Genomic DNA, 23,676 nt, shown 5'->3' on the forward strand with positions numbered 1-23,676 from the left:
CATAATATATCGATACCTAATGCACTAAAATAATGTCAAGAAACTTTTATTTAGTGTCAATTTGAATTGCCACATAGTACAAACAATATAGTAACAATAAAGACTAGCATCATATTAAAATCAATATTTTATAATAATAATTTTGTAACTCAATTATAAATGATTCCATCATTAATTATATTAGAATTGTCACTATAGTGAAATGAAATTATTAGTGCAGACGCAAAATCATCATTAATTATAGGAACCGTTACCAATAATATGATCATAATATAGCTTGTAGAATAAGTTGTTGTGAGCTTCTCAATACAAATCTTGTGTAAAAGGTGATTTTGTTAATGGTGAGCCTCTGGTCCCACTTGAAGCTACAAGAAATTATTAATATATTGATAAATGCAATAAACATTTATATTTGTTTTTTAGTCAATTATTCAATCAAAAACCATATGAGGTATGTAAAAAAATTATTTAATTGATTATTATTAAAAGTGAATAAACTATTCTTTTAATTAACTTTTATTAAAAGCACGTTATTGTATACTTGGAAATTGAGGTGGGAGAACTTGGATCCCAGCAACTATGAAACCAACTTTCATAGCTTTTATTTGACTTTAAATCATTTTAAAGTTTTGAAGCTTATCTTGTGTATTGCTCACACATTTTTCTAAGTCAATTTTAGTTGCACTTAATTTATTTTTAATTAGTCGTAGGCTCATATCCAAGCCTCAAAACGTATGACTTAGTATCAAAAGCTTTATCCACAATATTATTGATAACTTAGATTTCGCTTTGTAGAGAAGAGTATTTGATGGAGAGAGGAGATATTGCAAACAAGTGAACGAGATGTTCTGAAATAAGGTGAAGAGAAAAACTAGAGCAAATCAGATAACACTAAGTGTAGTTACAGGTGGTGGTTGGTAAGGTGGAGAAAGAGAAATGTAGCTGACGATAAGGCTAAATAAAGAAAACAAGTTGAGAGAAATTTTGAGAAAGCTTTAAGAGTTAGAATGACAAGAGTTCCAAAAGTCCTTTCACTAGTTGTGGAATGCTCCTATTTGAAGTATTGCAAGAATAGGAGTTATAAAATTGATCATTAATAAGAGTAATGAATAATATTTTTCAGTTGCAAAAACATTAATTATTCTTTTTATCATGAAAGGATTTTGTTGTTGATACTGATGATAAGAAGTGAACAAGAGTTCACTATGTTTTGGAAGAGGGAGAAGCACTCAATGAGAAAATGTGTTAGCTTTAATGTCCCATGCTTTTTGATATAACAACATTTAAGATAAATTTTTATTTATATTTTCTAAGTCATTTGATGAAAATTATTATTTGAAATTTTGTTAAACATTTTCAAAGCATTCTAAAGACTTTTAAAAGTAATAAAAAACATCTTTTAAATGTGTTTTAATTTATCTAAATATTTTTGAGTCAATCCAAAATGTTTTAAGTATTTTTAAACTCATCTTCTACAAGTCTGGGAAGTTGTATCGATACCTGGGGGAAATTCTATCGGTAGAAGTAAGAGAACACTTCAAGCACACGTCCAGACTTTTACCGATACTTAGGGAGACTTCTACCGATACAATTCCACTTCTACCTATACATCTTTGAGTTTTATCAATACAAATCTGTTTGCAATGCTTCCAATGTCTAGAAATTATCCCAACGGTTATAAACGGTCACAAAATCTCTGCTTGTTAAATATAAACATCAAGAACGCTTCAAAATATAATAGATGAATATTAAAGCATAGAAATCACGAGAAAAACCTCAAATTCTTCATTTTCTCATTTTCTCTTGTACATATCTTTTAGGTGCTTATTGTTAGATCTTTTATCATTCTCATTTCAATTCTTTAAGAGACTGTAAATGCACACGTTTGAGAGATCTTCATTGTTTACATCTTTTCTTGGTATTGCAAGAGCTACTTAAGGTTTCCAAGGTATAAAACCTTATGTAATTTGTAAAGGGTTATAGTTGAGCATTGTAAAAATTAAAGGGTTCTAGTTAAACCATAAAAACTAGGGGGAAGATTTTATCTCAGTCTTGTGAAAAAGATAGAGATTGTAAAGGTTATACCTTATCCTTGAAAGGTATCAATTTAAGTATGGTGAATTGGGAAATCCTTAGTTGAGGTATATCAAGGTAGTGGAGATAGACAATTGGGGTTGAACCATTATAAATTGAAGTGTCCAAGCTTGTTTTTAATTTCCTTATCCTTTAAAAAAGTTTATAAAGAATTTGAAAATACCAATTCACCCCATCTTGGTATTTTCAGGCCTAACAAAAGGTATCAAAGCTTGGTCTCCATCAAAGGTTTATTCACGAAAAGAAGCGATTCAAAGTTGAAAATACTGGACTTAGATGATTACTGAGTCTAGGTCAATAATTATGGATGAAGGTCATTTCATCATATTTCCTCCCTTGCTTAATAGTTTTAACCATTCCTAATGGAATGTGATGATGAAATTCTTTATCCAAGCATTCAATTACGGTGCTTGAAGGATCATTACAAAAGGTTCCTTGGAGGTACCCAAAGAGGAAAAAAGATGGGATACAAATGACAAGGCAAAGAGTCAATCAACTCTGAGGCTATGCACACATTCCTTTGTGCTATGAAAATAAACTATAGATAATGAATATATTAAAAAATTAATACCTACATATATATATATATATATCGATAAAGTATAAGAATCAAACCTTAATTTATAATATAAAAGTTGAAAAACGTTTAAAATAATTTATTTAATATTAAATTAAATAAGAATTTTCGTTGATGTTGAAAAGCAAAGAACTGATTTTTTTTTAGTTTAAATAAGTGTATGATTTCATTTAAGAATTTTAATTGATAATTTAATTTAATTTAATAAAATCAAGGTATAATTATGATTTCAATGATTAAATGTTTAAAAAATAAATATTAAAAAAATTAAATGTTGAATTTAAGTCATAAAATCTATTGGGCATATATATAGAATATATTTAGATAGTTTCATAAAAGATAATATAATATTTAAAAAATTGAATCTGTTCCCTATTAAGTGATAAGTTAATCCTTATCTCCCTCTTTTTTTTTATTTAAACTTTCTATAAAAAAATCTAGCAGTTTACATGGTAAATTATCAAACATATTTAAAAAAAATTAAATTACTAAAAATATTAATTTTTAATTGATTTTTTTTCAACATTTTATCAAATAGAGTGTAAGTGTAGGTTTTTCAAATAATATATTTAATTAAAAATAAATTTAACTGATATTTTTATTTAATGTAACTTAATAAAATTAAAGTATAATTACGATTTAAATAATTAATCTTAAAAAATATAGGTATAAATAATTAGATCTTAGGGAGAAAAATGTAAAAGGATAGTTGCTATCCAAAAAGTAGACTTCACGATTAAGTTGCGGTGTGAAATGGAAATAATTTTGGGAGATCGAATTTGGAAGTGTATTTACACTATAATGGGAATGCAGTTGTATTTTACAAATTTCGAACCATCCTCTCACTCTTCCCTTTTTTACTTCTTAGACCATCCCCACTAGAGGTGTGCATGGGCCGGGCCATCCGGTCTGGCCCCAAGGCCCACCCAAAATTTAGAAAGATTTGGGCAAAAATATATATTCGAAAAATGGGTTTGGGTAAAAAAATTAGGCCCGTTTAAAAAACAGGTCAGGCCTCGGGTAAGGTATTTTTAGCCCGAGCCTAGCCCGAATTCACTACATGACAAAAAATCTATTTTTTTAATATTATTTCCTTATTGTTTTCTCTCTATTTTGCTACTATTTTGCTACTATTTTACTATTATGTTGCTACTATTTTGTTGTTATTGTTTGAATATTGTATAAAATTTATTTTGTTGTTAATTTTTTTTATTATTTTAAACACATTTGTTAATTTTGTTATTATTTTAGAAGCATTTGCTTGTTAAGTTGCATCTATTTTAGTGTTATTTAAGTGTACATATTTTTTAAAATTTATTTTCAATATGTTGAGAAATATTTATTTTGATGTTCTTAGTATTTTTGATAGTTTATATATATATTTTAAAATTATATAAAAAATAATATAAAAATTAATATGGGTTGGCCGGGTTGGGCTTAGGTTTTAACATTTTTATTCGGGTCGGGCTTGGGCAAAATTTTAGGCCCATTTTTGGGCCGGGCCGAGCCGAGCCCGAGCCTAGCAAAAGAGCTTAAATTTTTAGTTGGGCCCGATCCGAACCTGGCTCCACCCGGCCCATGAACACCTCTATCCCCCACTCTACATAATTTTTTTTATTTTACCCTTATTTAGTAATTAATTTAGACAAAAAAAAACCCTAATATTCAGAGATTATCTTGAAGAAAAAAAAATTAAAATTTGAAAAAGTGATTTAACCCTTTTAAAATTTTGTGGTTTTTTCTTTTTACTAAGGTGGCTACTTTTTATTTGTCCATGTCATGAAGCTACAGTAACCTTACCATATCCATTTACCATGTCCTACAGTCCAACTTCTTTTGTTTTATTAAATGGATATTTTTTTGAATTATAAAAGTAGGATAAATTCCTAATAACAACATAACTAGTGTGACTCGAATGTAAGTCACACTTAGGACGGTGAATAACCTGATCATCATGTTAAACACAAGGGCAGTGGCGTAGCCAGAAAAAGTTTTTTGGGGACCAAAATTAAATTATATATTTTTACGATAGTGAAAATACAATTTCACTATTTTAATTGTTAATATCTTTATAATTTTTAAAAAATTAAATCAAATTTTTATTATATTTAGAGGGTCAAAATGTAAATTTATCATTATTAATTTAAAATTTTATAAATTATAAATGACTTAAATAAAAAAAATCCTATTTTAAGGAGGGTTGAGGTCCCTGCGAGCTCCCTTATTCCGCAACTTCACACGGGGTTAAAAAATGGTATGTGAAAGTGTTATAAAATTTTTATATAAATTTAGTACAGAGTAGTTTCTATAATACACTTTAGGCAACAAATTATATATTATGTGTTACCGATAATCCGAATTGGTATCTCAGCTGCCTTTCCTTGGCGGATAAGTTCACCTTCTCATCCCTTTTTGTATTTGCCCCTCTTTTGCTTTTCTCTTTTCCCCTGCGCAAGACCAACTAATGATCGTCCTGCTTTCTTTTTACCTTCTCTATTTCCTCATTGCCCATTTTTTTTTTGGTTGTAAAGTTGGATCTCCTCGTATTAATCTGAATATTGGGATGGTGAAACGTTGATGGATCTTATTAACAAAAGTGGATAGATTTTAGGTGTTATTGCAGCAGTTGGAATTTGGAACCTATTGAAGCTTGTCGCTTTTCCTTTAAGAAGAATCCAATATATTATTGATCAATACGAATGACACAATTGGCATCTCTAGGACCTAAATAAGCAGCAAAGGAGGGAGTAAAGCATTCTACTTAATTGTTTGATTATTGAATATGTCATTATGCACGCATTTTCCTAGCATTTACTTTCGAGGTTGGCGATCGCGCGCTTCATATATTGTTTAATGCTACTTTCATTGATGTTGTCAGGAGAAAAAAAGACAGGTCTCTAACTTACTAAAGGGACAAATTTCCGTCGCCATAAGTAGTCTATTTAACGCCGCGTATTATTAAACGTGGAGCCAATTTTCAGGTTGCTTCATACGTCCTTCAATGGAAACATCCCCTCGCGCGATGTATTCCATGACATAATAATAAAAGCAAAAGTCAATAAAAGTAAATCGCTTCAAGACGAAGTCTTGTGATCGATCGATTGTCGCTAGGCTCTGCCAATATCCGCCCAGATATCGCTCGATCCAACAGTTTAACCTCCCACTACTGCACGATAGCTTGACTATGTACCATACATATCTTATTTAATACTTATATTTAAGCATTTTATTAAATTTGTATCACATTTAATTGGGTCATCAGCCAATTATAAAATTATAAATATAATTGACTTTATTTTTATTTATTATGATTACTTTTTTATACTATTTAAGTAGAACTCACACTTTGTTGAACACCTTAACTAACGGATCTAATACTATTCTTTTTACTATTATAAAATGACTTTAGAATTTGAATCTTTTATTAATTCAAGTCAGTCGTCGGTGGGTGGGAATTATAATGTCCAGATTGGAAATTAGCATTCTGTAGGTAAAAAGACTATAAATATACATAAAACAATTTAGAATAAAGTCATAATTTAAAATATTTTTTTCTAAAGTTTAAATTCAATGAAAATTTAAAATAAAAATCGACTCGTTTTGTGTATAATATTCTATGCTTTTTTATGTTAATCGAGTAGATATATGAGTAATAAATTTATTAAAAATTTAATATAAAAATTAAACGCGATTTTAATTGAAGATGATATTTTAGGTTTAAATTTTATTAGTTTAAGAGTGTAAAAGACCTCTCAAATTTTTTTAGAAAAAGCAATTAAACCATATTCTTTTTTTTTCTTTTGCACTCACTTGGGCACTTGAACTTTCATAATACATCAAAAAGACTCAATTTTTTTTAAAAATTAAGCCCTTGCATTTTTTTGCACTCAATTAGACATTTAAACTTTCAAAATGCATAAAAAGGACTCTCAAATTTTTTCAAAAAAAAAAGCAATTAAGTCCATATATTTTTTTGCACTTAATTGGGTACTTGAACCGCCCTTATTTTTTTACAGTTAAAGCTACCATGTGTCATAACCATAGCATGACATGTGACAAAAAATGATAAAAAATAAAAATTAATAAAAGTTATAAAAATATTATATTTTAACAAAAAATATAAAAATATTTAAATTTTATTTAAAATTAGAAAAAAAATTACAAAAATTGTAAAATTTTATAAAAATCGTAAAAAATTATAAAATTTTATAAATTCATAAGAAAATTAAAAAAATGTAAAGAAATATAAAATTCATAAAAAGTATATAAAAATTATTGTACTAAAAGAAGCATTTGATAATTTTTCTATAATTTTTTATTTTTATTTTTATCAATTTTTGCCACACGTCACGTTATGTTGTGACATATGATGGCTTTAACCGAAAAAATCTGGGGTCATTAACTTTAACGGTCAACAATTAAAGTTAATGATTAAATGACCTTTTTTATGCATTTTATAATTTTTTATGATTTTTATAAAATTTTACAATTTTTTCTAATTTTTTTATATTTTTTTATAATTTAATAATTGTTATAGCTTTTATTATTTTTTATTTTTTTATAATTTTTCCCACATGTCACGCCCTGATTGTGATATGGGATGATTTTAACGGAAAAATTTAAGGGCAGTTAACTTTAATTGTCAAATGGCCTTTTTGATGCATTTGATAATTCAAGTAACCAATTGAGTAAAAAAAATGACTTAATTACTTTTCTTGAAAAAGTTTGAAGGCCTTTTTGATGCATTTGAAAGTTCAAATACCCAATTGAGTGCAAAAAAAAAAAGAGCAGGGGCTTAATTACTTTTTTTAAAAAAGTTTGAGGGCTTTTTACACCGTTAAGCCAATATTTTTATTATCGTTAGGTATATTTAGTTTTTAGACTTATCAAAATACAAAAAGATATAAATACTATTAAAATAATATTTTTATGTTGTAGAAGAAATGAGCTTTTGGTAATTTGCTAACTGAGTAGGGTTTCGATTGATGGGTGACACCAACTTAATCGAACCATTAATATATAAAATAAATTATTAAATATATCAAAATTTTATTAAGTAATAGAACTGTAAATTTAAAAGCAATTGCTAATGAACAAGCTATGTGCTTGAAACAAGTTGCAGGGAAGTTGCACTTCTTCAAGCACTACAAAACAATGCACAAAAATAAATGACACAAAGATTGTTTATACAATTCAATTCCTTTACGTCTGCATAGTCTAGCTCAATGAGAAATATCCACTTTCTTCTAACCTTACAACAAGGGAACCTAATCTATCACGCCCCAGTGACAATTTCCTCACTTTTGTATCCTAGAAGACCAGTACTCTCACCACTAAATTCACCTCTGTGAACATAGCCAGTAAAATTATAACACATGTTTTACAATCAAATGTGCTCTTAAAAATAATGATCCTCACTTGAACAAATTAAGTGCTCTCAATTCTGTACAATGACCTATACAATTCTCTTAATTATATAGAGATTTTGAGGCTATTGGCAGGTAAAACTTCAACGTTCCAATCCGATCCAACTTCCTTTACCTAAGGGATTAGATTACTCGATCTGATCCAATTCTTCAAGATTTGTTTCTTTAAGTGATATGATCTTTATTGATGGGCTAGATATAAACCACAATCTCAGCTAAGCTAAAAGATATGATTCAATAAATTTCCAATCTCTTAAATATGGAAAGATGTTGTTTGTTGCAGTGGTGAAGGAAGTAGGCACTTCCACAAACACATCTTAGTCATTCCGTATTTTTCAACAATCTCCCTGTTTGGAAATTTGTTTAATAAAACACAAACAAGCCAAGAAGCTTAAACATCAATTATCAAATTGCTCCCACTTAGCATATTCCCTTTTAATCCAACAGTAATAAATCACAAAAAATGTATACAACCAAAGTAAACATAATCTATTCAACAAATGAAATCCTTCAATCAAAAGTAGAAGAATCAAGAAATAGTCCTCTAAAAACCATAAGTTCCAAAAAACATCAGAAATCAATAGTAATATCAACAAATATGAAGGATCAGAATCTAAATCTCACTTTATCACCAACAACTCCCACCCTATTTTTCATCAAGATTGTCAACTTACTCTTTGTCAAGAAGGGATAAAATAAGAGTCTTTAACCTATCTCTGATCTTCTTGATTGTATTAGCTTCAAAATGGAATCTATAATGTGCTTGTCATTAGCATCAATATAGGTTGTAACATCCTCAATCATCAATTTACAAATATTAGAGGGAATGGCGTTGGGGCTTGAAGAAGTAGGCACTTCCTTGTTTTGCGGCTTTTCCACTTGTTCATCATCAGTAGAACTAGTTTTTTTTCTCCTTTGGTTCACGAATGGCATGCTTACCTTTTATCTAAGAAAATTTTAAGTTATGGTCTAGGCTTTTCATATTTCTCGGTGACTTGAACAATTTGGGGGTATTGTTTATGTGAGATTTAGAAGATAAGTGAAAGGAATGGCATAAGGCATCTGGCATGGACCTTCTCGGTGTGCTTGACAATCTCATAAAAAATCATCTAGCCCTAGTAAAATTTGACCACTAAACAACTTTCCTCAATATGATTGTGCCCTTCTTACTTAAAGTATCCCTCTAGCTATTAGAGAGCTAATTCGTTGTTGCTATAACACATAAGGTAAAATAGATAGTTGAGAGAGAAAAAGCATGAATATTACCTTTCTCAGGCCAAGATAAATGGACATTGTTGGTTATGGCTATTGCATTTCGGTCTATGGTCTCATCTAGTTCCACAATAGTAATAATTCAGAAACTTTTTTATCTTACATGAATTTACAACAAAAAAGTAGTTCTCCTTTCTCCATTTTTTTTGAGGTTGTGATTTTGGAAAACTCATTTGCCACAACTAAAAATGTGCATATATTGTGACCTTGCATAGGGGCAGAGGAAGTGGGCAATTTGCTAATGATTTCTACTTAAGGATTAAAAGCTCTAGTCTTGGCCTTTTCTTTATCAGACAACATTGGATCCATCTAAAAAAACTTAGCAAATTGTTCTTGTTCCATCACTAGTTCTAGGATATTTTTAGTAAAAGCCTTAGTTTCCATGAGACTCTCTAGAGAAGACGATTCAAAAATAGCATCTGTCACATTCACCAATTTGTTGTCAATGATCGAGACTTGTTCACCTTGACTTGTGATTACTTGAATAATGGTTTCAATTATTTGCTCAAGAATCATGGCATATTTTGGCATTGGATGTTTCTTTAACAAGGTATCAATTTCCTCCATTGTTTGTTAAACAACTTGTGATGGTTTAGTAGTCTCTTGGTGTAATGTGCTTGGGAAAGTTGGCATTTATCTGGTTTCTTCATCATACTTCTCAATTAAGAGATTAGAGGTCCCCTCACCAATTGATTGTTCTTGTTGTTGTTTCCAAAATTGATTCCCAGAAGTAGTTTTTACACAAGCCATTGAAGATGAACAGACGCTTTCTTATGATATGAATTAGGGTAAAGAAGTAAGAACTTGAAGAATTGAGATGAGTAAAACTTATTGAGAATTTTTAAAGAGTAATAAATGGGATTCGATGGGATATAATAAAAACACAAGTTGTCACTTCTCAAAATAAATCAAGATCCCTCCAATATACGATGAGAGAGAAATATATACAAAATTAATTCCCACCAAAAATAAACTTGTGCAAAAAAAAAAATACTATTAGCCTCTAGAAAATCTAATAAAAATAAATAGCTACATAATTACCCCAAAATACATCAAAACAACATCAAGACTTATCCTGTGGATGCTTTCCATAATAATTCAATATTCCTCATGCTTGACATACCCCAATCGAGGTTCTAAAGCTCTGAACTTGTTGAAATCCAAAGTTATTGTCATGCCCCAAAACTTGGCCTAGTAGTTTTGGGTTAATAGAATCAAGGTTTTTTAACCGAAGGTTGAGTTAGATATCCAAAAATAGGGTCGTAAATAAGTAATTTAACTATGTGAATGTCATAATAAGATTTTTATTTTATTATTTTTATTTCAAGATGAAATTCAAATTTGAGGTCTAATTTGAAAAAAATGGCTTTTAATTGATTTAGGACCCTTTTGAGAAATAGAAGAATTAGTATAAAGGGCAAACTGCCCAAATTTTGAAATTAGTCTCCTACAAGAGAACACCAACCATCTTCCCCTTGTTCTCAAAAAACCCAAATCATTCAAAAGTTTTCTATAACCTAAAATCAAAGAGTTGTATCAAAATCAATTCATTCCTTTAGATTTATTACCCCAAACACCAAAATAACCCCCAATTTCAAATGAAAATCATGTTTTCTTCCCCAAACTCATCATTATTCTTCTTGATTTTAAATCCAAAATTAGAGTTGTAAATAGTTTGTTTTCATCAAATTAATGGTTTAGATATGAAATTATATGATATTTAGGATGTTTTAAATCAAAATGGAGGATTAGAAACAAGATTAGGATGTCAGAATTTCAATTTTGACAAAAATAGCTAGTTTTCGGTAGTGAAAAAGGAAAGGCTTGAATTGTTTATTTCTTGTTGTTTGGTTGTATTCTAGGCTGTTTTTTGATAATTTTGGAATGTTTTTGTTATGTGTGTAAAGAGTCGGATCTTTCAAGAGCTATTACAAGCAAGTCTAAAGGCAAGGAAAAGCTCGTTTGAGCTTTCGGCTAGTAAGCAGAAGAGTGATTGGTGAATGTTCGGAGTCGTTGTTGGTACGCGTGATTTGTAGCATCAATTGGAAGCTTAGGAATAACCTAAAACTCTATTCTAAGTTCCGAGTGTAAGTCTTTTTTATATTATTGTTTTGTTGTGAAATTACATTTAATGAATGTCAAGTTGTGGATTGAGATGTTGTTATAACAGGTAATGTGTATGAATATTTGTATGTGATAAATTGATTATAATGCACGCATATGTGGTCGGATATGTGATGGCTCAATAAGCATAGTTGTGGCACTTAAAATGCAAATAAATGTAAATCTAATAAGCATGCATCGTGTACAAATTTGTGATATGAATTGATGATTATGAACATATATTATGTGTATTAAAATAGTAATTAAATGTGTGTATTTGCAGATATTTTGGCCTTATGATCTCTTGAAACCGTTGGATATAGTTGGCATGCTATAGGATTGTGAGTACTCACTCTTATGTTTTGTGATTTGGACATTGAAGCCCTAAGAAAGATTGGAGGAATAAGGGAATGTCGAGCTACGCTCCATTCACTGGGATATGTTGGTGTGTTGGAGAGTGTTTAGCTTTATGCTACACTTATGGGATATGTTAGATTCTTTGAGTCATTAAAGCAAGAATACATTGTTTTGTCTTAATGAATTATCGTAAAATGAATTATATAAATATGAGTTGAGTGTAATTACATGTGAGAGTATATGCTTGTTTATAATTTAATGAAGCGTGAATATGTTATTCTGACTTGATGAAAATATGGTTATGAGTAAGTTGTAGCAGCTCTTGCTTAACATGTGATGTGTGTATGCTTAGCGGTAGTCCCGAACATTCACTGAGCTTATTTAAGCTTACACTCCACATTAACATCTTGTAAATAAATAGTTTTTTTATGTGAGTGGAGTGCCGAAAGAAGTGATCTAAGCAAGGCAATATTTTTGAGTAGGTGGTTTTTGTGATTCTTTTGAACTCACTAAATAAAGTCAATATGGGTTAGAGTTTTAGTTTTGATTATTAACATTATTTTATTAATTCTATCTTGGTATTGGATTGACGAAATATGGATGTTGTTTTAGACTTCATTTGCGACTAAATTGACGTTTGAGATTAAGGTTCATAATGCATGTTAAATATTCTTATTTAAATGTATGGATGTAGCATGATAAATGTTTAAAGGATGTTAATAAGTTTAGTTAAATTAGACTATAATTGCGTTGAGTAGAACATTGTTTTGAGCATGGATAACATTTTAACTTGTGAATTTTTGGTATTTTGGGTAAATGTATTGATACTTGGGATATGAATATCAATACCTCGAAGTTGAGATGTTTTCAAAATTTGATAGAATCTTTGGTATCGATACTCATATACGAGTATCGATACTTGTGATACAAATATCGATACCTTCTCATTTGTATTTGTACCTATGTGGGTTTTCAATATTTTTTAAAGATGAATCTTAATTAGGTTAAAACTATTTCTATTGTCGTTTAAATCTTTAAATTAGCCATGAACTTTTCTTTAAATGTTAATTCTAGTAGTAGTTGCTCTTATTCTAAACTATATATACATGTGATTAAGTTTTGTTGGTTGATGTAGCATCCTGTAACTTGAGTCCACGACTAAACCTGGTGAGGGGTGTTACAGTTTTGGTGAATTAATCTACTAACTGACTTTGTGTGGAAACACACCTCAACTCAATTGACTCATTCTCCACCATTTCTCTAATAAAATGGTGTTTGATATTGATGTTTTTTCCCTTGAATGTTGCACAAGAATATTTGATATGTTTATGGAACTAGTGTTGTCACAATAGGTTGAGGAAATAGGAAAAACAATCCCAAAGTCTTCAAACATCTGTCTCATCCAAAACAACTGTGCACAATAGTTGCCAACTATAACATATTATACTTTTGCTATAGATAGAGAAATCGACCATTGCTTCTTGCTATACTATGAAACTAAGTTGTTTCCAAAAATAAAAACACCCTTTAGAAGTGCTCTTTTGATTATCCACTATCTTTAAACCTTACAACAAGTGAACCTAATATATCACTCCCAGTGACAATTTCTTCACTTCTATATCCTAGAAAAATGGTACTCTCACCATTAAATTCACCCCGACGAATTTAGATTGTAACCACAACATAAAGGTTTTATAATCAAATGCACTCTTACAATAATCTTCCTCACTTGAACAAATTAAGTTCTCTCAATTCTCGGTATAATAACCTATACAAGTCTTAAATTATATAGAGATTTTGAGACTTGCTAACATAATGAAGATTTATCACAATCTATATTAAACAATAATTAAACTGTTGAAAATATAACAATTAATAACAAACAAAGTAAACAAGGACCGTTGGCGACCAAACTTCAGTGTTCCAATCCAATCAAACTTCCTTAATCCATGGTATTAGATAGACTCAATCTAATCCGAATCTTCCAAATTTGTTTTTTCAAGTGATATGATTTTCATTGATGAGCTAGTTATAAACCACGATCTCAACTAACTCCAAAGATACAATTCAATAAATTATCAATCTTCTAAATGTGGAAAGATGTTGTCTGTCGCAATGATGAACAAAATAAACACTTCTTTAGGCACATTTTAGTCATTCCATATTTTTGAACAAGAATTATAAGATTTGAACATAAAACATTATAGTGTTCACCATCTCAATCTTTTCATTTCAACTAAAGTCATAATTTAGTGTGTATTTTAAAATGTCTTGTAAATGTATTGTATTAATTTTTTTTATCAAGGAAATAGGGGAGGAGTTGCCGAAATTCAAATATTCAATCTCATGTCTAACTAAAACTTTATTTTAATGGAAACTTTTCTATCATTATACCATTAGCTCGGTTAATTGTATTAATCATAATTGAAATATTTGAATCATAATTCAAAATTATATAGCACATATTTTTTTTATATTTATTGTAACACCCCAAAACCCGGCGAAAAAGTTTAGACCGAATCCTGGAGGTTACATTGGCCACCAAAAGTGGTGGAAACAAAAACTTTAATTCAAACCAAGAAAACCTTTTTGTTCATTATGTTTGGAACAATAATAAACCGACGTCAAACATTTGGAAATAAAATCCACAATTTCTAAAGTTCAGCCCAAATAACACTTTACGGATGTTCACTATAAAAACTTGTACCATAGTTTATATAATTGTTTTACAAACCGACTTAAAATTAACCGTATAAAACTTATGAGATTTTACTTAAATCGAATCAAACCATATCTTTCTAAAACCTCCGGTATGTCGAGTCTAGCTCTAAAACATGGAAAGTACCTGAAAGGAAAAATACTACAGAGATGAGCTACGCGAGCTTAGTGTGAGTCCGAAACATGAACAGATGGCAAAAGACAGAGTGACACAATAAATACTTCAGACAAGCATATGTATAAAAATATCACTTACGAAAGTCTCAATCGGTATGTCAAATACAATATCAAACCACAGAAATGATAATTCAATCATACATAATAATCAAAACATATTACATGACAATAACTATATTTTCAGTAACCAAATGTTCACATAAACAGACAAAATGTTCTGACAAACACACGTATATTCAGATGCGAACCGATGTACAAGTTAAAAATCCCACCGCACCAACCAAGTACAACTTCGTCCATCCAGCACACCACATAAGGGCCATGGTAGGCCTATCCACCATGTACACCACATACAACCATAATAGGTTCATCCATCCTACACACCACAACATGGAACTATGCCACTTGAGTAACTGTATACAGCTGAGCTGATATACATATAGGATAGTGCGGTAAACCACTATACAAAAGTATCACAGTTAAAACTGGTAAGTATGTCTTCTTTCTCTTCATAACCAGATCCTAAAATTTCCATGCTATGCAACAATGCACAAATTGCACAGAAAACATACAGAAACGAACATTAACATTTCCAGTTGAATAGATTCAGATTTGATTACACTTGTATTCTAATATTCAGTTACGACAACAAGAATAAACTCAAACTTATTCATCACATAAATGAGAAATAAAGTTAAAACCCATAAATGCACATATATACATGAACCAAACTAAATCAAGTCCGAAACACACTTACCAAGGCTTGACCGAGGGTCGGATTACACAAAAACATAAAACAGATAGATTATGACTAAAAACAAAAATTTTGCAAAATAGGGCTACATGGTTGTGTGCCCCGGTTGTATGGAAGTGTCTAGGCCGTGTGGAGGCCTACATGCCCATGTGGAGGGGACACGCTCGTGTGACCAAGTTACATGGCTGTGTGAGTAGCCCGTGTAACTCACTATCCAAAAATGCCAAAAATAAATAGCAGAGGCGACAAAGCTGTGTGGAGATCTCACACGCTCGTGTGGCCAGACCGTGTGGAACTAAAAACTGTTGAAAACTCTAAATTCCCAATTGCACAGCCGTGTGGACCGCCCATGTGCTACACATGCCCGTGTGGTCACGAAACCACACCGAAATAGCTTGAAAATCATGCTTTTGACACCAAAACGATCCCCATCCCTTGGAAATCTGGAAATATACTGAAATATGCAGAATATCATGCAGTCTATCAATAACTTAACACTTAAAATCAATAGTTTCAGAAACACACCTTAAATCAGAATTGCAAACAACAAAGATTAACTGTTTCACCTCCATGAGACTATTCTAACTCACCCAATTACATGAAACACACAAGAGCAATCTCCTTTGGCAGAACGATAAATAACAAGTGCGTAAAATAGAAGAAGCAAGAAACAAACAAAATTGAAATTTGGAAAGAACATAAAAAAGAGGAATGATGGGGAAGAAAGAAAAAAAGTGAAGAAAAAGAATGTGAAATTTTATTTTTCTATTTTAAAAATGACTTCCCCTTTTAAAATAAAATAAAATAACATAAAAAAATAAATATAAAAAAACACTCACAGGGATTCGAACACAAGACCTAAAGATACACTAACAAACAACTAACCACCAGACTAGCAGGCCCATTCTAACATTAAAACGCGAAACTGAATCCAAATATTCAACCCACTCACTGACCCTAACCACAAACCTCAAAACTTCTAATCCCAGATTCCGGGATGTCACAACTCACCCCTCCTTAAAGAAATTTAGTTCCCAAATTTTCCAACTAACAAAACAACTATCTAAACACAAAACTCACCACTACGCCCCCGTTGTGCACTCTGACCTAGAAAAATTACCATATCCTACTAAACCTTAAAATTTTGCATACATACTCAAAACACTTAACCACTGAACTAGATCAATTTCCTTTTCTATTACACACACAAACACAATGCCATATTCATAAAGTCAAATCATTCACAAACAATAGCACATGAAGTCAACAATATCACACAACCATACTTGACTCAATGTCGCCGAGGACAGTCCCTAATCTGATGCCCCGTGAACCCGCATCTGAGACACACTCCCTACTTTTTCCAACGATCGCCCAAATGACGCTTCTTACAATCCCCACAAACTGACACATTCACCGCCACTACTGGAACCTCCCGCACTACTCTTACTGACATTCCACAGAGACCTGAAACGCTTCGCAGATCGAGGCTCCAACCTCAAAGGACTATGATCTATTTTCTTCTCACAATCCGCACACTTACCTTGAACCATCTCTCTAGTTCTCTCTAAACTAGCATGGAAGACTTTCTCTAACACTTCTCTCACAACCCGAGTCAACGCCTCAGGGCCAACCTTCAGGTCATCGCTACCAGAAGCTAGCGGAACCTCATTGACTTCCTGAACAGACACATGTCCCGAAAAAGCCGACGACTCCTCGAGAGTCTCACCAAATTGACCCTTACGATCTTGCTTATCACCAGAATCCATATCGAACTTCGAACTAACCTCAAGAATCTATAATACCAAAACCGAACACAAAGATAATTGTCTAAACATTACAATTCTAATATTACGAATTAATTTGACAAGTTCAGAGTTTCACACGGACTAGCATCGGAGCCTCTGACATTTTATTTTCTCAAAAACTTTTTCAAAACACTGTGGTACAAAATTTATTTTCAAATTTTTTTTAAAACACACACGCGCGCACATGGATACGTAAAAACACAAGCAAAGTTTTGCAAACCTGACTCTGATACTACTAAAACAAAAACTTAATTACTTTTTTGATAATTCTATTTAGATGTACCAACCTCATATAATTGACTTACAATAATAGCTAGTCACCTATTTCTAAAAAAGAAATTAAAAAAATATAATTCATATAAAAGATAAGATGATATTGATTATATATATGTGCAGTTTACGTCGGCAAACAAACTGCAGAACATTGAATACCAAACTTGAACGACCTGAAATATTTGAAGAAAAAAAGGGAAAATGCAGGCGACAAGGAGGAACTTCAAGCTAGCGGTGGCTGCGAGAATGCAGTACAGGACATCACAAAGACAGAATCAGGTTCCATTTTTATTATTCTTTATTCATATATATTATGATGATCAAACGTAATTGACTTGAGGAACCAGAGGGTTGCTAAAAACTGTAGCAAATCCCCCTGAAAGAAATAAAGATAGGAATGCTAGTATCGTATATATTAATTTTTAATAATATTTTCTATAAAAAAATTTAATAATACTTGAATCCAAATATACTGTTATAAATTCGAATTCGTTAAATATTATTATAATCTGCATCTGGTTGGATCGATAAGTGTATCATTATACTCTCATCCGACTTTGCAAAGTCTACCTGATTAGAGTTGGATTTAAACATTGCGGTCGCAATTAATTTTGACCAAGCTGTCGGTTGAGCTCAGTTGGCCATGAGGGATCATTCGCTCGTCCGGCTGCTTCTTTTACAGAGTAGTCCTGGCAGTCATGCCAAGTTTGAACGACGTCCCCTTTAATGCCTAAAATTAAAAATCCATTCATGTCGTGCTTTCCAGATAAACCAGCATAATCTAGCTCTAAGTTCTATCGAAATGTTATCCAAGGCTTTGGAGCACATTCACAACTTCAATCCACTAATGCAACAAACCGCGGAAGCCTTCGTAAAGAAGGCAGCAGCAGAAATAATGGAATGCGTTGGAGCCTTGGAGGGGCTTATTTTCATCATGGAAGGAGCTGTCCCTGTGTCTAAGCTTTAGAATTTCATATATTGGGGCAAGCCCTCCATAGAAACTTCTTCACCTAAGGGGTCCCTTCAACTTTTCAAACGCTTTTCCATAGTCTGGCTATGGACTGTGGACATGGCTCTTCAAATTTTGGACTGGACTCAATAATAAGATGGTACCCAAATTTAACAATATATAGTCTCTGTTCTTTATGAAGTGCCAAATCATGCAATCTTCAATGTGAGGACGATCAATTGGAATAGTAGGAATGAGTCTGGCTTCCTCTTTATTAAAAAGTGATTTCACCATATGAAGGTTCCATGATCTCTTATCCATGTTAAAGAGGTGTTTGACTAGTAAAGGTTCGTCCAGGGGTAAAGCCAGAAAAATTTTTTAGGGGGCTGGATGAAGTTTTAATTTTTTATAGTTTATATCTTTATAATTTGTAAAGGATTAAATCGAATTTTTATAATTTTAAGGGAGTCAAAGTGTAATTTTACCTTTACTAATATAAATTTTTTTAAAAATTTAAGGGCTTAAAAAATATTTAAATTAGTAAAGGTAAAATTATATTTTTTTTCTCCTTAAAATTATAAAAATTTGATTTAATATTTTAAAAATTATAAAGATATAAACTGTAAAAGAATAAAATTTCATTCGGCTCTTAAAAAATTGTTCTGGATTCGCCCCTGGTTAGGAGGAAAGGGAAGTAAAATGATTTAATATTTAGTTTATTTGAATTATTTTTTATTCTAATTTAAAATTTTAATTTGATTTGAATTTGAAATTTGAAAAAAATCAAATTTTTTTGATTAATTCGATTTGAATGATTCAAAATTTAAACTTTTTCTAATTTTTCGAATCGAATCTTACCCACCCTACAATTCAATATATATATTAAAACAATCACGTTGTTAGAAAAATCTAAATATATTCACATTTTTCATAAAAAGCCGGAAAAAGAATAAAATGCTGATTATATAACTTCTCATCATTAGAAAGAAAACGCTTTTTTTTTTAAATATTTATTATCTATCAAAATGTAAAATTTATATATGCGTGTTTTTTAAAATATAAAAAAATATACAATATATATTTTTTTTGTGAGTGTGAAAAATTTTAATATTTTTATTATTTTTCATCTACAAAATAGGTTCTTCAATTCCTAGTAATTATAAAACTATTCAATACCAACCATGCTTGTACTTTAAATACTAGAGTCAAAGTTGAAACGTATTTCATTTTGGAATGCAAGTTTATATTTAAATTTAAATTTCAGAATTATCGTGTCATGTTATATTTAGGGTTGAGTAGGAAAAATTAAAAAATCGAAAATCGACTCGAATTGTAGCGTTTGAATAATTTATAATATACAAGTTTAAAAATTACGATTACTTAAAATCGATTAAAATTTTATTTTTATTTAATATGTAATTAATTTTAATTTTTATGATATAAAAAATAAATATTTTATTTTTAAATTAGTGAAAACAATTTAAAAATTGTTCGAATCTTATTGTTTTTGTTTAAAAATATTTGTGAAAAAGACTTTGAAATTTTGTTAAATTCAAAAGACATAAAACAAAGCTCATTTTGTTAAAATGTATCTAAAAATCTAAAAGAAAAAATTACTATGAAAAATCGATAACAGAATCAAACCCGGTTCAAAAATATTTAATTGGACTGATATCACACCTAATTACATTCAACTAGTAATCTTTAAAAATGGAATTCAAGAAGTCTTGAGTTTTAATTTTAACATTGGAAATCTCTTTTCTTTCCCTCAGTGACCTCCTTTGAAATTTTATATTGAGCCAAACTTTAAAATTGTTTTTTCTTTCCGGAAAACTTTAAAATTTTGGACTCTTACAATAAATTAAATGGCATTTTAGCAGAAGAGAAGGTTGAGAAGTGTAAACTCTCGCATGAAAAGGTTAAGAGTGGAGATGAAAGAAATAACTGCGGAGCAAAGAGAGATAAAAGAGGGGCAAAGACAAGTACGAGAAAAATTTGAAGCCATTGAATTGCACTGTGAAGAACTTCGAAAAGAGACTATGCTTATAACACAACAAAGTGCAAAAACCCAAATCCGCCTTGCTCTAATGTTCCAAATCTTGAAAGCTAGACAAAACCAAGAGCTTGACAAGGCAGCCATAATCACTCATGCTCTCCGGTATTTCTCTTCCCAAAGTTCTTAAGGCTTCGTCATTTGTATTTTTACTAAAGATTGCTTATTTTCTATTTTACAGTGAAGTTGTAGCAAGAGAAGAGCAGGAATTGGATGCATCGAAAAAATGAAGGTTGGAGTTGGAGGCGAGCTAGCTCTATTGTTATTTCCTTTCTATATGTTCTATATGTATAATATCAAATTTCATGAAAGGAACGCAATTCTAGACCTTAGTCTTGCATTTATCTTAAAAAGTAAGATAAAATTGAATAGAAGTTTGTGTTCAATTTCCTTTTTACTTAGTCAAATGGTATTTTTATTACTGTTATAAAAAAGCTACTGAGTACAAATATAACACACCTAAATCAAAATTCAAGCATAGAACTTGTTATATCTCCTCCACTGTAATTAACAACCAAGTTATAGATAAACATGTCCATATTAGATGAACTCTCAATCAGCACTTGGCAAACCTCAGACCACAATAGACTGGCGAATCTTCGCAAGATCACCCTCACTAGGTATATGTAGAGTGCACATGGGAATTCAAACCTATTGATTACTCAACTACCCTAAGAAGTCATATTCTAGGACGTTACATCAGTACCACTGCAAAAGAACAATGTATAACTCCACAGTCAGTGACTTCAAGACATTTGAGCATCTTTGTCTCCCATATATAAGCTCGCCATAACATCTGAGAGAAGGCTAAGACACGGAAATCATCTTTCATCTGCTCTTATTCTCTTGCTACTAATGTAACTGCTCGGTTTTGGGTCTAATTGGAACAATGGTTTCGGGACCACGAATCCAACGTAGAAACATTTATTTTTATTATATTTTTATGGAATTGTTTCGTGAAAATTTCGTTTCAAAATTTTATCGATTGGGGCTCTTAATTTGGCTAAAAGGACTAAATTACAATAAGTCCAAAATTTAGGTTCTACATGCTAAAAGTGTTAGATTGTTATGAGATTTTAAATTGAAGGTCCTTAGATGGTAATTAGACCATTTTTTAAGATAGTGGACAAAAATGGACATGAAGTAAGAGAATTTTTATGTTTTAAGTAAAGGGCATTTTGGTTATTTAGTAAATAAAGATAAAATAAAACAAATAAAAAGATGTCATCTTCTTCAATTGAGTCCCTTAGTGCCAAAATTTCAAGGGGAACCCTAGCTAGGGTTTTGGCCACTTCCAGATTGTAAGTCTATTCTAGCCCCGTTTTTAATGATTTTCATGTTTTTAAGATCTTTGTAACCTAATCTAGCTTTTCCAAGGACTATTTTGAAGTATTGTCAAAGTCTAAAATTTTACCCATGTTAGACATGCATGTATTTTGATGTCTAATGGTAGAAAATGTATGTTAGTTGTAAGATAAACAACTTTTGCTAAATGATTTTTAGTAAAAAATGTCAAAAAAAGACTTATTTGTAAAAGTTGTAAAATGAGTTGTAACACCCCTATCCCGCGACCTTCGCCGGAATAGGTAAGGGGCATTACTAGACAGACAGAACATCATAGATCAATACAGAATCACGGATATCACATAATATTAATGCATAAGCGATTCAACAATTCCTCCGTTATGGAGGTCTTCAAGACCAAAGACATACTTTTAAAAAAGGTCGGGACTAAACCAAACACATTTAGAATTTTCAGAACTTAGAAAAAAATTTTCAATTCTGCTGAGGTCACATTCCCGTGTGATCAGGCTGTGTGCCTTACACGGGCACCAGACACGCCCATGAGGTCCAGTCGTGCCAAAACAGAGTATACATACTGACTTTTACACACGGCCAATAGAAACGGCTGTATGCAATGGCCGTGTCATACTTAGCTGGCTACTGACTTAAGCCCACGGCCATATGACACGCCCATGTGTCTTAACCGTGTGATCTTAAGAGGTTACTGCTTTGCATACATGGCCACAAGGCACGCCTGTGTTCCTTAACCGTGTGGCACAATGCAGGCTTGGTTTAAGCCAACTTGCCACCCCTTTTTGGGTCATTCCTACAAACAATATTCAACAACATTTATACCAAAATTTTTAGCCAATTCCATGCTCAAATCATGCTTCATTATAACTAAATCATCATCATTCAATAACCTATTCAAATTCATACCAAAACACATTAAAAATCTTATTACAACAATATGCCAAAATGCTCATTTCATAGCTCACTTATGGCACCCTCTAACTCATGCTTAAACTTACCATTTCCTCAACTTGCCATATTTCAAAATGATCACCATATATAAGGCTATATATCCATTACAAGCATTCACAATTTGGCATCACAAACCATTTACCAAAACTAAACCACATACATACCATTTGCTAGCCAACTCTCATGGCATAACATATATACATATCAAAACTTAAATACATAGACATTCTAGCCTATACATGCCATACTTAAAAATATTTACACTTTCAAAAGTACCAAAATGAGTTCGATAGTATGGTGACAATCCTCGACTATCCCCGAGCCTTTAGTAGCTACGATAACTGTAAAACAGACATAATTCACACAGAGTAAGCTACAAAGAGCTTAGTAAGCCAAATACAATTGGTCTAACTATTAAAGCATATAAAGTACAAATCAACATCAAGAATTCATAGCCAAATACAGAATAGTTCATGAGCCTAACTATGCTCATTTGCTTATATACATGTCATGTTTCATTTCCATGATTTCATACATACTTCGCATTCATTATTTCACAGAAACAGAGTCTTTCATATTCAGAAATTTAGTACGATACAAACGTACTGTATAGATTATACATTTCATATATTCATTCCCATATGTCGTACTCTACCATCAGACGGTTCAGAAATGATATAGATACTCATAAACGGGTACAATGCCGACATCCTAGACGTGGTCTTACATGTAATTCAATATCAATGCCTCTGTCCCATACAGGGTCTTATACGAATTCAGATACGATGCCGATGTCCCAGACATCGTCTTACATGTAAATCTTAAATCGAGGCCTGTGTCCCAGACA

The 23,676-nt window shown here is 31.2% G+C and overlaps 1 protein-coding gene across 2 annotated transcripts; it reads left to right on the top strand.

Annotated features, from left to right (window-relative positions):
- Positions 1 to 17,668: 17,668 nt before the first annotated feature.
- On the top strand, positions 17,669 to 20,958 carry LOC107917049 (uncharacterized). Of its 2 annotated transcripts, none has more exons than XM_016846440.2 (3): positions 17,669 to 17,838; positions 20,389 to 20,666; positions 20,743 to 20,958. In XM_016846440.2, the coding sequence occupies exons 1-3, from the start codon at positions 17,761 to 17,763 to the stop codon at positions 20,789 to 20,791; spliced, it is 405 nt and encodes a 134-aa protein (XP_016701929.1). In that variant the 5' UTR covers positions 17,669 to 17,760; the 3' UTR covers positions 20,792 to 20,958. The 2 variants fall into 2 exon arrangements, with proteins under 2 accessions (XP_016701929.1, XP_016701928.1); XM_016846439.2 differs by having other exon boundaries at positions 17,683 to 17,838; positions 20,386 to 20,666.
- Positions 20,959 to 23,676: the final 2,718 nt, after the last annotated feature.

This window comes from Gossypium hirsutum, chromosome A01, assembly GCF_007990345.1.
Source record: "Gossypium hirsutum isolate 1008001.06 chromosome A01, Gossypium_hirsutum_v2.1, whole genome shotgun sequence".
NCBI classification, from domain to species: Eukaryota; Viridiplantae; Streptophyta; class Magnoliopsida; order Malvales; family Malvaceae; genus Gossypium; species Gossypium hirsutum.